This window comes from Lacerta agilis, chromosome Z, assembly GCF_009819535.1.
Source record: "Lacerta agilis isolate rLacAgi1 chromosome Z, rLacAgi1.pri, whole genome shotgun sequence".
In the NCBI taxonomy this organism is placed as follows: Eukaryota; Metazoa; Chordata; class Lepidosauria; order Squamata; family Lacertidae; genus Lacerta; species Lacerta agilis.
This window is the reverse complement of record NC_046331.1, coordinates 43,491,804-43,505,868: the sequence shown is the minus strand read 5'-3', so window position 1 is coordinate 43,505,868 and position 14,065 is coordinate 43,491,804. Positions and strand designations below refer to the sequence as shown.

The 14,065-nt window shown below is 50.0% G+C and overlaps 1 protein-coding gene across 5 annotated transcripts in view; it reads right to left on the bottom strand.

The window, feature by feature from the left end:
- The window catches only part of ZMYM3 (zinc finger MYM-type containing 3), a 30,626-nt gene extending 23,567 nt beyond the window's left edge, over window positions 1-7,059 (bottom strand). For 2 of the 5 annotated variants that reach the window (XM_033137849.1, XM_033137845.1), the window contains exons 1-2: window positions 6,869-7,059; window positions 199-1,086 (exon numbers count right to left, since the gene is read on the bottom strand). In XM_033137849.1, coding sequence (XP_032993740.1) covers window positions 199-1,075 — 877 coding nt within the window. In that variant the 5' untranslated portion in view covers window positions 1,076-1,086; window positions 6,869-7,059. Of the gene's footprint in view, window positions 1-198; window positions 1,087-6,204; window positions 6,383-6,825 lie in introns of those variants that run through there. The other 3 variants (XM_033137847.1, XM_033137846.1, XM_033137848.1) reach the window with 3 other exon arrangements.
- Between the last annotated feature and the right edge of the window lie 7,006 nt (window positions 7,060-14,065).

Here is a 14,065-nt window from a genome sequence, read left to right as displayed (position 1 = left end):
GCATCTCCTGACTGGCCAGGGATCATATTCTCTAGGTTTGGCTAGTTATATACAGAAATGAGTTGCAACAGGTTTTTACCCAAGAGAAGAGGAGTGGGAGCAGCTCCTGGTACCCCTCCCCATGCTTGGCCTCAGAGCAGAAGCAAAAGCCAGGCTGGGGCAATGCTCTAGGGAGAGCCCTCCTTCCTGCTTACCCACCTGGAAGTTGGGGCAACTGTTCAGCCTCTTGTGCTTTGGGCTCAGTAGGGTCCTTCTGGCTGACACTGCTGTCTTTCTCAGCCTCAGTCAGACCCTCTTTCATAGGCTCAGGAGCTGGATCTAGAGTACTGTTGAGAACAGGCTCCTTCCCCTCCTCTGTAGATGTCGCCACCTCCTCCTTCTGCACTGGAGCACTTTTCTTTGGGGCTTTCAATCGGGCTTTCTTAACCGGCCGTGTAATTTTCGGTGAGTTCTCGGAATATTCTGTTGTTTCTTGTGACGAGGAAGTGCTGCTTATCTCCACCACGTCGGGCGACTTCACCACATGGCTGTCGGGAAGGGAGGCTGCACTCTCCTCTCCATCATCCTTTGTGCTTTTGAAGTCTACTTTCGATGCTGATGCCGCTTCTTCTTCTTTCCATGCTTCTGGCACAAGGGCTTCGGTTCCTGTCACAGGGGGATCCCTAGGTCCATCCTCCGGATCTGCAGAACCTCGTGTCTTGTACAAGTTGTCCAGGTCCTCAGACTTATCCAGGTCCACCAGGTTGTCATTGTTGCTCAAGCTATTGAGAAGACTGGACTTCTCCATAACATCCAGGGCACCAGACTTGCTGAGGGTCAGACTGTTGGATTTGCTCAGATCAGACAAGCCAGATGTTTTCACCAAGCCCGGGTCCAGGTCTGCATCTGAAGTTGCTTGCTTAGGTGCTTCCCACTCCATCTCTTGGGGCTGCTGAGCTGAAGCCTGTGGGATGGAGGCTGTTTGGGATGCTAGCAGATCCTCTCCATACTCCATGTCTGCAGGAAGGTCTCCAATCAGTGGCTTATCTGGCAGGGACATTGGCCCCAAGGAGCCAGGAAATTCACTCGACTCCATTCAGAAAAAGGCTTAAAACAAGGAGGCAGAAAGGGGAGAGAACAGAACGTTAGCACGTTTAAGCACATATGGGAATATAAGGGATGTAGCTCTTCTGAGCAGTTAACCGTGCGAGGCCTTGGAGATCAGCTGCCGGTGACAAGGAGCCAAACTGAATCAGACCCCAAAACTGGCTCAGAAGGGTGCCTCCCCTCATGAACCAGAACTGAACACAAACCAAAAAATTCTAACTTCAAATTCAACTGATTCATTAATGGCAAATACTGGGAATCCATTGGAAGTCGTCCAGAAGACAGAAGATCTTTTAAACGTTGTGAGAAGTAGACACATAATCCTTAAAACTCCACACACACCAACTTAGGCCTTTTCACACTCAGGGGAGCAATTCTGAAGTAATCAGGGTTCAGAAAATTTATGTTCGCACAGAAGTTATTGGCAGGAGGAGATCTTAAAAAATAAGAAGGAATCAGGTGCTGAGATGCAATAATTTGAAACTGTGTCCCTGCCCTTACCCCACACCAACCCTGAAGTCTCAGTGAAGTGTCATGTTTTTCCACCAGCGCCTGTCACCTGCTACGTTTATTAAAAAGATCAACAGATAATACACATTCAAAGTACGCAAGGTGCTCTCAGGATGTTTGACACCATTAGGATCCAGTTAGTCTAGAATAGTCCCTTAGTGTTACCATCAGACAATTCTACACAGGGTGGCGCTGTGGGTTAAACCACAGAGCCTAGGGCATGCTGATCAGAAGGTCTGCGGTTCAAATCCCTGCGATGGGGTGAGCTCCCGTTGCTCGGTCCCAGCTCCTGCCCACCTAGCAGCACCCAACGTCAAAAGTGCAGGTAGATAAATAGGTACCGCTCCGGCGGGAAGGTAAATGGCATTTCCGTGCACTGCTCTGGTTCACCAGAAGCGGCTTTGTCATGCTGGCCACATGACCCAGAAGCTGTACGCCGGCTCCCTCGGCCAGTAATGCGAGATGAGCGCCGCAACCCCAGAGTCGGACACGACTGGACCTAATGGTGAGGGGTCCCTTTACCTTTAAGCCAGGCAGAGGGGGCACTTGCAAAAGCTGTTCCTCCCAGACCAAATTCCTCTTAAGCTCTGCAGCAACCCACGCCTGAGAAAGCCTTTTTTCACAGAAATCTGGATTTGCTTTTTGGTGATCAGGAACACTGGACTTCTAATGACTGGGTCAAAAAAGAAGCTATCCAATTAAGCATTTTCATTGCTTGTTTCTAAATCCTGTTGCTACCTCTGAGGCACAGGAGAGGCAAGGCTACAAATCCGAATATGTAAATCTGAAAAGGGCAAGGTAGCCGCAGCCTCATGAAAGACTTCAGAGCTGGTGGTGAACCAGTCAGCACCTGTGTTAGTGGGACCCAGGAAAAAATAAAAAAGCCCAAATGCTTCTTTGAACAATTAACGAAAGCCCTTTAGCAAGCAAACATCTGCATGAAATCAGAAGCTACCTCTCCTATCTCCTTTCAGTTAACCCCAGTTTCCTTTGAACAGCACTGTGGATACATCAGCTATGAGCTAGAACAGGAGCAGGCAATGTGGGGCCCTCCAGGTGTTGTTGGTTTCAAACTCCCTTCAGCCCCAGCCAGCATGACCAATGGTCAGGGATGGTGGGGCAGCTGTCCAAAAACATGATGGCTACCCCCAAACTAACCGGTATGCAAGTTCTATCCTGAGGGGACAACTGCTGGCTTCATAAAGGACACTGAAAGCAACATGTTGGCAGTGAATATACTGAAGACCAACCTGCAATGGGCAGTTCCCCTATCTGTAAAACGGGTGCATTTTCCTTACATCTGGGTTATCAATATATTACATGTACTGAATCTGCAGCAGACCTTATGTGATGATCTCTGTTTTGAGCAATTACAACACCATCTATTCCTTAGTCTGGGAACAGGTGGACTACCTGAACCCGGAGAAGGCTCTGATTTCCTGGACAAACAACTTCCTGTGGATCTGCCTCCTGCTCAGTCAGTATACAACTCAAGTGGCCCCACTTAGCAATTCTCTGGGCTTGTTCACGGAGGCCCACCCTGGAAACCCAGCCACAAGGAGAGAGCAAAGCCACTTCTGAGACAACAAGGTAACAATGTGTGCCAGGTGATGCTGAAGACACACAGGTTTGCAGGGCATCTATTTCCAGGAACAGTCTGTAAAACACAAGGATGCTCCCTATGTGTTGATCTAGGAAAAAAGTAAAAGTCCCTTTTAGAAGGAAAGTAAAGAGGCTGGGAATGGTGGGAGATTGTACCAAGAGAATTCCCTCTCTCTCTTTCTCCCAGTTAGGGGCCTCTCACACAAGGAGCACTAAGTGCATTGCAAGAATGGCTGATACACAGACACAAAAGAGACCCAAAGGTCACCTAGTCAGATTTTCTGAAACTCTGCATTCAGTGGTCTCAGGTCTTTTTAAACCTCCTAAGAACAAGAGGTATGCATACCATTACACACACACACACACACACACACACACACACCTCACTATTTGCTCTATCCCCTGTCAGAGAGGGACCCACTACATTCTTCTAGCCCACTGTATGGGCTTATAACACAAGTCACTACTACTTCTCCCCATGGGGACATCCAAAGGCTTTTCCATGCTTCTTATTTCTGCATACATCACAGGCAAAACCTCCTCTCCCTCTATCTGCAACTCCTTTGGAACCTTTCCATGCCAGTTTAATTCTCCAAATCAAGTAAAACAGCTAACACTACCAAAGTCCCATCCCAACATTGGAGCAGAGAATGGGTGTTAATGTACAGTTCTTGCCTTTTGTTATCTTTGAACCCACATCAGAAGGCAGGGTGCAGAGGTTCCTGGGTCCAATTCAATCAATATTCCAATTTAATATCCAGTCATTGGGATTCTGAATGCTGACATCAAGCCAGGTGCTGCCAATCATTTAGTTGGAGGGGCAGTGGGGAGGACAAAAGACCAAATGCAATAACCAAGCCACACATTCTACAGGCTTCCTATTTGGCTGGTGAACCTACACACAGAGCCAGGATTAAACTCAGTGGGTTGGAAGCTGTAGAGAATATGCATCAGAACAAGACCCCTGGGTTTTAGGGAAACAACTCATCTTTTTAATGTTTAGATTGCATCCTGCTCATAAGAACTCAAAATAACTGCTCTCCCTCAGACAGGCATCTCAGAGAAGTTCAAAGCAGCAGTATTTCAGTGGTACGATAAAAACTGAGCTAGCAGAGCTGAAGCCATTTGCTCTTTTATCTTCAACAATTTCATGTTGGATTCCTTCCTTGGTTACTCAAAACCTAAACATGTTGTCTACTGAAGAAAGCTCTTCCCAAGGACAAGGGCTGTGGGGCAGACACCTCCCACAAGCCTTGATCACTCCTCAGCACAATCCAGCGCTTGCTGTTAGACAAAACAAAAACTAGTCTAGTTCAAGCCATCACTCCCCCTTTCCCTGGAGATGTCCTCCAAGTCCAAACCTAATCTGCCTTTCCGCAGACCAGCTCCCCTCCCTTCACGAGTACAACTTAGTCATGCTTGCCTTGTCCCAGCTCAGACCTCCAAGGTTCTCCCCCCCCCCCAAAAAAAAACCTAAGCCATTCTCTCTCCTTCAGACTTGGTGCAGCTCAATCCATTTACTGCCTCTGTTTTCTACAAGTGCATACAGGATCCATTCTCCTAGTACAGTCCAATGCCCAAACCTGCGATCTGTGGTGCTTTCCGGGTGCCTTGGTTACCCAATCAGCTTCTATAGCTTGAACTGGTCCCAGTTCAGGGGTTTTGCTCCTCCCCTTCACAGCAAAGACATGAATGGCTATTGTGTAAATACATCCCAGGGCAAACCACTATCCTGTCCTCTTTGAGTATCAGGTGAGATCTGACCAGGGTTTCCCCAATTTGAGCAAGAGGCTAAGATATGTGGCCTACAATTCAGGTTGCCAACATGACTCCTCAGATATTGTTGGACTACAAGTCTCTTCATCCCTGACAATTGGATATGCTGTCAGTGGCTCACGGAAATTGTAGTTAACAACATTTGGAGGGCCACAGATTCCCCATTGTTTGCATAGACAGGAAAATGGCTACCCTGTGACCTATAAACTACCACGAAGTCTACAATTCTCTGAACTCAGCTTATAGTCCCTCTCTGCTAACTGTAGAACTCTCCTTGCAAGATGAGTACCTGTAGGATCCCTCATGATTATTATTGTCATTTATTAAATTTGTGTACTGCTCTTCATCCAAAGATCAGATAGCTTTTCACAACATAAAATACAAAATGACAACACAAAATGCACAATAAAATAAAGCAAACCAATACCCCTTCCAACAAACACATTTTAAAAGCCATAGATTGTTTAATTAGCCAAAGGCCTGGGAGAATAGGAACGCTTTTGCCTGGCGCCTAAAGGTGCCAGGCGAGTTTTCCTGGGGAGAGCATTCCATAAACAGGGAGCCACCACACAAAAGGCCTGTTCTCATGTCACCGCTGAATTCTGCACCAGCTGAAGTTCCAACCCATCTTCAGAGGCAGCCTAACAAGCATAACACCGTTGCATTTCCCTGCACACCCTAGCAGCATGCCAAGCACATCTTGGCCTGCTGCTGCAACCTGATGGCCTTACCCACAAGTAAGCTCCTCTTCTCAAGCAAGTGCCCGCAGAATCCCACCCTTTTGGTGCATCCCAGACCTGTCTTGTTGCACAGATCTTAGGCTACCCTCCCACCCACCCCTGGTGACACTTGGCCAGGAATGCCACCAGCTTCGACCACAACCTCCTCCCCTTTGCCCAGCAAGTACCTGCAGGATCCCGACCTTTCCACCGCAGGCCTGGCCAATCCCAGGCCCGCCTCCTTCTAGAGCCCTCTTCCCTCGCTTTCCCTTCCCCGCCAAGGGCTCCAGGTGAGACTTGGCCTGGCTCCTTCCCTTGACCAGCAAGTACCTGCAGGATCCCACCCCGTGACGCGGCCCAATCGCTACAGGCCCCGCCCACCAGTGCGGGTTCGGACCCCCCTAACCAAGATAGGCCCCGCCCCTTGTCACGAGGTCTCGCGCCGCCGCCCCTCCCCCCAGCCCACGATGGCCGCCCCCTCCCCCCCACGCCCCGCCCGGCGCCCCCTCACCTGCCGCAGCTTCCCCGACCCGAGCTTCGCCGCCGCCGGCCTCACCGAGCTCCTCTCCCTGTCTGCCCGCCAGCCCTGCCTTTAACTCGGAGCCCGCCCAAGGTTCGGGTGGCTGCTGCGGCCCCTTTAAATGGAGGCGCCGCTCGGAGCCCTCAGCGCGCCGCAGCCCGAGCGAGGGGGGGCAGTCCGAAGAGGCCTGCGATTGGCCGCGGCGCGAGCCAGGGCGGCGCCCCGATTGGCCGCCGGCGCTCGGGCCCCGCGCCCCGATTGGCCGCGCGGGGCTCCAGGCTCGCGAGACCGGCCCGGCGGCGCGCAAAACCCGGCGCGGAGTTGCACGGCTGCCCGGAGCGGGGAGGCAAGGTGGAAAACGCGGAACGGCAAAAAGCGGAACGGCGCCGGGGGTTGGTGCGGGTTGGGGGGGGGGAAGGTACGGGAAGGGGTCCCTCCGGCCTCCCCCATCTCGAGCAACGACAACAAGCACAACGGTTACCTCCGAAATCCAAGGAGGGGTCGCGAGGAAAGAAATCGCCCCCTCCCCAAGTACCCCCACCCCCACCCCACCAGACACACGCATATGAAAGTGGGGCTGCCCCTGTTGAATCTCCTCTTCCTTCTTCCTACCCGCCGCATAAAACACCTCCAGGGTCCTCCGGCGCCCCCTCACCTCTTCTCCCGCAGGTTGCGCGGCTCCCCGCTCGCCACCAGCAGCCCCGCCGCAGCGTCTCCCGGGGAGGCGAGTGACGGAGAGAGCGAGCGCGCGTCCAGGGTGGGGCAGGCACGGGCACCGCCTCCGGGACGGACGGAGGGAGGGACGGGTGCTGGGGAGCCGGCGCCAGAGGACCCCTCCACCTTCTATCCTCCCGCCCGCCTTAGGGAAGGGCCCGCCCCCTTGCAACGCCCCCCATCCGGACCGTATCTGTGAGCGCCCTCCGCTGGAGGTTCCTCTTATTTCCCCTCCTGAGGGTGGTCCCTACCCCATGGTGGAACACTACGGAGCCAGACGGCTACCCCCACCACCCACCCACCCACCCAAAGGCACGATCCAGGATCCCCAAGTTCACAATATTTCTCCCCTACATAAATGCCCCCTCTAACAACCCCAGATGTGTTGGGAGGGGCGCACCTAGCAAGACCAGGTGTCCGGAACAAAAAGACAGTAGCCCCAACTCCGCGTTATCCTTACCTCCTCCCCACGGGTGCCCCACGCGCATTCGGTCCGTGCCCCTTCGAAACATGCGTATATTTTTGACACCCACTTCCCCCCACCTCACGGTCTTGAGAAATGCGGCCCAACAAAAAACCCCACACCCTTCCACACCCCATTTCACTCTCGGCCACAAAAGCCTCTCTCCCCCCAAAAGTTTCATCTCAATCCCATACCACCTGCATCTGGGGTTTGTCTCTTATATCGATAGTATCTTGCCACCCACGACTCCCCCACGGAATGGTTTTTCCACACACACTCCTTGAGAAACGATGTTTTCCAGAAAATTGAGACATATTAATTCATTTATTGATGCATTTATTGTGCCCCACCTTTCCCCCCAAGGAGCTCTAGGCAGTATATGCAGTTCTCCTGCTTCCCCATTTTGTCCTCACAACAAACTTGTGAGGTAGATACCCTGAGAGGGCGTGACTGACCCAAGGCCATCCGGTGGCTGAGAGAGGAACATGGGTCTCCCCGCTCCTAGTCACAATGCTGCAACCGTTACACCACACCGCCCAGACTCTGATTGTTAAGATAGGTTGTGCATTTTCAGCCCAAACCAAACAAAGGTGGTGCATTTGAATTATGGGTGCAGGTAATGCAGCTGGGGGGGGGGGCAAGAGCCAATTTTAGTGTCTGTGAAAATGTCCCTAGTCATGTTTTCAGTGAACACCCCTTATGTTCTTAATTCCATTGCTCCACAAAGCCCTATAGCTGCAAGTGGCACTCTTGTGCATCATTCACATCCGTTAAGTGGGAAAAGGACACGGCTGCTTCTCTGCCTTCTTCATTTTACACTGTAGGTCTCCCTTGTGGTGGGGTGGGCGACCTTAATACCGTGGTAACTACCTCACTTGGTTAGGTCAGCTGAATATCCAGCCCTGACTGGTGTTGCCTGCTTTAGAGCACTGGCCTGCTAGGAGAGCGTGCTCTCCCACCCACAACAACACCACTGGGCAATTGCTAGGTAGATGCAGGCACCTTCCTACACTACCACCAGCCATGCACCCACCCAGCGGGAGAGGAGTGAAGTGAACCATTAGGAAGGCTGCATACACACCACACATTTAAAGCACCTTTGCTCTCCCCCCCCCACACACACAAAAAAAGCAATCCTAGGACCTGCAGGCAACCATGCAAAGAGCTACAAAGCCCAGCACCCTTGATAATCTACAGTTCCCAAGATTCTTTGGGAGAAGCCGTACACTTGAAATGTATGGTGTGCCTGCAGCTGAAGCTATCTAAGGCTGTCTCAGTCACTGACATTATACCATGGGACTTCTGGCTAGGAATTCCAACCCCCAAGCCCAAGCCCAGCCCCATCACTTTTCCCACAGCAGCAGGCACAACCCGTCAGGACGGTAGGAAAGGAAGCCACACACAGCCTGTTGACCCTAGTTATACACAGGAATCTCTCTCTCTCTTTCTCTTTAAAAAGGAGACTCGGTTGAGGTGCTTTTCCTTGGGGAAGAACGGTAAAAGTGATGGATGCTCCCTGACATTCCTCATCAGTTTCTATTTGGCTGTGGTCATATACAAGAAGCGTGCAGCCATTTTCATGCTTGTCTAATACATACAAGTATTACTGCTAGTTTTCCAGCCTGCAGTTATATCCACTGCCTACGTATTAATAATTTCACAAAAAAGCAATTGGTAACTGGTACGTGTATAAGCACTGGTTGTTCGTTTTGTATTTTTCCCCTCTCATTTAAGTAAGTAAGCAAGTAAGTAAGCAAGTATAGTAAGTAGTAGGTAAGTAAATTTTTATTTATACCCCGCACTCCCCGGCCAAGACTGAGCTCAGGGCGGTTAACATCAAATATCAAATACATTAAAACACAATCAATTGATTAAAATATAACTTAAAAATTGGAATCAAGATAAAATTAAATGACTGCCCACAATTTGCAACCATAGGGGTCGGGAACCTCAAGTATTCATCAGGGCCTGCTATCCATGTTGGTCCCACATGAGCTGATAAAAGGGCCAAAGAGGTAACCTACAGGGTCCCATAGAGGGGGGGGGGGTCAAACTGGGCCCGGACTGAAGGCCAGGCAGAACAGCTCCATCTTGCAGGCCCTGCGGAACGATGTCAAGTCCCGCAGGATCACACCACCTAAAATTCTGCAACCTAGCTGTACTCTGGAAGAGAGAGGTGTAGTAGTAGTTAGAGTTTTGGTTCTAGGGCCTGGAAAACTCATTTTGAAATCTTTATTCTGCAAAGAAGCTTGGCAAGTGACCTTGGGTCAGTCACCTTATCTCAACCTAACATAAGTCACAGCATTGTTGTGAGAGTAAAAGTGGGAAGGGCAGGGGGGGGGAAGTATGGTGCCACATTAAGCTTCTTGCACAAAAGGCAGTATATAATTGCAAATTTTTAATATCCCTCTTTTTTTTCTTTTTCTTTTTGTTCTTTTTGTTCTAAAGCTGCTGCCTGTTCAATGACAATATATGGCCCCTGTTGTAATTAACCGTTCTTAACCTGAGGTACCACTTCAGCTAATGGGGCCTCCTGCTTCCACTGGCACATGATTTCTGTTCTTATTCTGAGGTAAAGTTCTTAACCCGAGGTACTACTTCCGGGTTAGCAGAGTCTATAACCCAAAGTGTTTGTAACCCGAGGTGTTTGTAACCTGAGGTACCACTGTAATGTATATTTCCAAGATTGAGAAAATTGCATTGCCTTCCTAATCTTCTCAACAGATGGTTTTTTTTCCAGTGACCCTTACTTTAAGACCCAGCTAAACTTTCTACAGCCATTGATCTATTTAGCTCAGTATTGTACACTGACTGGCAGGGACGTTTCCCGTATTACTCAGAGATGCCAAGGATTAAATATGGGACCTTCCGCATGCAAAGCAGATGTTCTGCCATTGAGCTGTGGCTCATGCTATACCTCTGATCATTTCTGGTGTCCTCACAATGCTTTCTACCTTTGCAGAAGGGAAAGGGTGAGTCCATCCTGGAAACTTAATCTGCTATTAAACCTTTACTTTATTTTATTATTACACATATATCTCACTTTTTCTCAAGGTGGCATATACACTTCTCCCCCAGTCCATTTTACCTTAACAACAACCCTGTGAGGTAGGTTAGGCTGAGAGATACTGACTGGCCCAAGGTCATCCAGGGGGTTTCATGGCTGAGTGGCGATTTGAACCATGGCCTCCCAGGTCCTTGTCCCACACTCTAACCACTGAACCACACCGCTACATATTTGCATTGACACCAACTAGATCAGGGGTCAGCAAACTTTTTCAGCAGGGGGCCGGTCCACTGTCCTGCAGACCTTGTGGGGGGTCAGACTATATCTTGAAAAGAAAAAGAAAAAAGAACGAATTCCTATACCCAGAGATGCATTTTAAATAAAAGGACACATTCTACTCATGTAAAAACACAGATTCCTGGACTGTCCACAGGCCAGATTTAGAAGGCGATAGAACCAGATCTAGCCCCCGGGCCTTAGTTTGCCTACCCACGAACTAGATGAAAGCATCTGTAGCACAGCAAAAGTCTGCAATCCTATACACACTAGGATTAAGCCCCCTTGGACTTGCTTCTGGGTAAACACATAGAAGACTTTGCCAACCTGCTGCCCTCCAGAAGTTTTGGACCAGAACTGGCTGGGACTAGGAGTTATCATCCAAAACATCTGGAGGGTACCATGTTGGGGAAGACTCTTACAACACATTGGGCAAAAGATTCCTGCATTCGAGGGGGTTGGACTGGATGACCCCCGTGGTCACTTCCAACTCTACAATTCTGTAATTCTATGCCACTATTATCTAAGCAGTTGATATGTAATACAGGGTTGTTTGTAAGGCTTTCTGAGGTTAGGTATGTAACCATCTTACTTGTACCATAGACCTGGGCTGCTCAGGAGTTTGGCTTTCGCTTTTGACAGGTTTCTTTCAATCACTGCAACGTGCAGCTGATAAATAATGTGCATCGGTTGCTCAGCAGATGTAAGTACCAAAAGGATTTATTGCAAGTTCAGAGTTCAAAACCCACCTCTCTGCAGCTTGCTATCTGTCCCAATTTTTTTACAGCTCTTGGTGAATAAAGGATGCCTGCTGCTCTGTCCCGTTCTCATGAGAATCGGGTACCTTAAGAGAGCTCCCTGCAGGGGCCCTGCTGGACACCCCTGTATGGCTCTTTGGGCAGACTGACTGGCATTCACACACCCTTTAACAGGACCGGTCTAAGCTAATGCGTGGGAGTCCTGCTCTCCAAGTTGGCTATGCCCATTTCCAAGCTATCTCATGCACACAAGCCAGATGGGATTTGCCGTGCTGCTGAAAGGACTTGGCAGCCGCTCCAGAGGATGTTATGACGCTGTAGAGGACAGAATTGATTCAAACGTGGCACGCCAGAGGGTTCAAGGTGTCTCCGCATAGCTGGGAAGACTCCTTTTCCTGTTGCAGCAAGGACCACATGGCCAAGGGCCAACTCTTGCTTGCAACAGAATCCTGCCTCTGTTTAGACAGCAGCAGCGGCATCAGCAGCAGCCGGACCAAGGGTGCACACAACACAAATCACTTGCACGTGCACATCATTTTTTCATCAGCAGGAGCTTCACCTTCACACACACCCCTCCAGAAGTGTGCCTCTTGCTCCCTGCTGCAGCTTTCACAATTCTGGGTGCAGGATACACAAGAGAGACATGCTACCTATCCTCGAGGGGCTGCAGCGGGGAGAAGGAGAGAGGAGACATGCCACAAGCACGCAGCACTGAAAGCTCCACAATGGCTGTCTCTACCCCCCCCCACCTCCACCCCCGCCTCCCATGCATTCCTCAACACCCCTCCCCTCTGCTTCCAGGTTTTCTCCTTGCTGGGGCCTCTCCTGCCTCCTGTTGCGATGGCCTCCAGGCGTGCATTTCCTGCTGCTGCTTTCTCCGGAGAGGTTTGTTTTCAACCACCAGCCTCCAACGCACACTGGAAAGGGAGCAGGCTCCTGGTTGCAGCATGCGCAGATGCACAGATGTGGGGAAATGCTGCAACAAACATGGAAAAATGGCACTGTGGATTCTTGGCGGCAACATTCCAGAGCTATGCAAACTGCCTTTTGAATTGCAGCGAGGCCTTGTTAGAGCTCTGGCAAGCCCACGGCTCTGCTAAAACGGTTGCCAGGGGAGGGGGGGGGCTCTCAAGAGGCCTGGAGAAAATTTAACATACCTGCATAAACAGAGTCCTGGCACTATAGAGGCCATGCACACCCCAGGTCACTTCCAGAATGATTCTGTTTTTCACTTGGGGTTCAGTGGCATACGTGGAAAGTCACATCGCACAGTTGAAATGGATTGGGCACTTCTGCGCAACAAACCTGCTTCAAGAACCATTTTTAAACTCCTTAGCTATTTGCAGTAAGGAAAGTGAGGGGGAAACCAATGAAAAAAGTAGAATAGCAATTGCTTGTCATGGTACTGTAATAACAATCCTGACAACAATGGGAATGAAGGCCCAATGCATGGAAGAGACCCATGGAGGGGCTTTTTACTATGTGTGGCCCTTGATGGTGCCGCATTTTGGAAGCTGCACCTGCAAGTAGCAATATCTTCCTGGAGGTTCCCAGACAGACCACGTGTACTGTTGTGTGATGCCTAGAGGGTGGGTGAGTGAGATGGGGCAGGCTGGAAAAGTAGGAGCATCATTTACAAGAATGGGATAAGTTAAATAGGATAAAGGAGGCCAGGAGTGAGGAGGTCCAGGGGCCAAATGTGGCCATTCAGGCCTCGCCCTATGACCCCGTGAACCTCTTCCCAGGCCACACTCCTCTATGGCTCCTGCTTCACATCCTGAACGTTTTGGCCTGACTGGAGTGTGTCCTTGGTGCTAATAATGCTTTTCGCTTATCATATTCATAACGAAAGACCAGAGAGTTGGGTGAATAAAAACCATCCTGTTCAGAAGAAAATAACAATAACTCATGGCTCCACTCCTTTATCCTATTTAACTGATCCCATTCTTGTAAATGATGCTTTACCTGCCAGCAACTGGCATGTGACCCTTGGAAGGCTGCCCAGAAAAGAATGCAGCCTTCGGGTACAATAAAAGATTCCCCAGCATCACAAGGTTGTGAAGCAGGAGGTGGGTGCGAGTAAAGCCATGGCTGGGCAGTAGAGCATGTGCTTTGCATGCAGAAGGTCACAGGTTCAATCCCCAACATCTCCAGAGCAGGCTGGGAAAGTTCATTAGACTGACTTAGTTTTAATCTGTATCCTATTTGAGAGCCAGTGTGGTGTAGTGGTTAGAGCTGTGGGGCGCCACACTGGTGTGGGAGGAGAAGCACAGAATTTTAGGGTTGGAAGGGAATCCAAGCATCATCTAGTCCAACCCCCAGCAATGCAGGAATCTCAGCTAAAGCATCCATGACAGATGGCCATCCAACCTCTGCTTAAAAACCTCCAACGAATAAGAGTCCTCCACCTGCTAGGGAAGTATGCTCCACTGTCAAACAGTTCTTATTGTCAAAAAGTTCTTCCTGGTGTTTAGTCAGAATCTTTCTTGTAACTTGAAGCCATTGGTTCGGGTCATACTCTATGAAACAGGAGAAAATAAGTTTGCTCCATCTTCCATGTGACAGCCTTTTAGATATTTGAAGATGGCTATCCTATCTGCTGTCTCTTCCAGGCTAAACATGCCCATCTCCCTC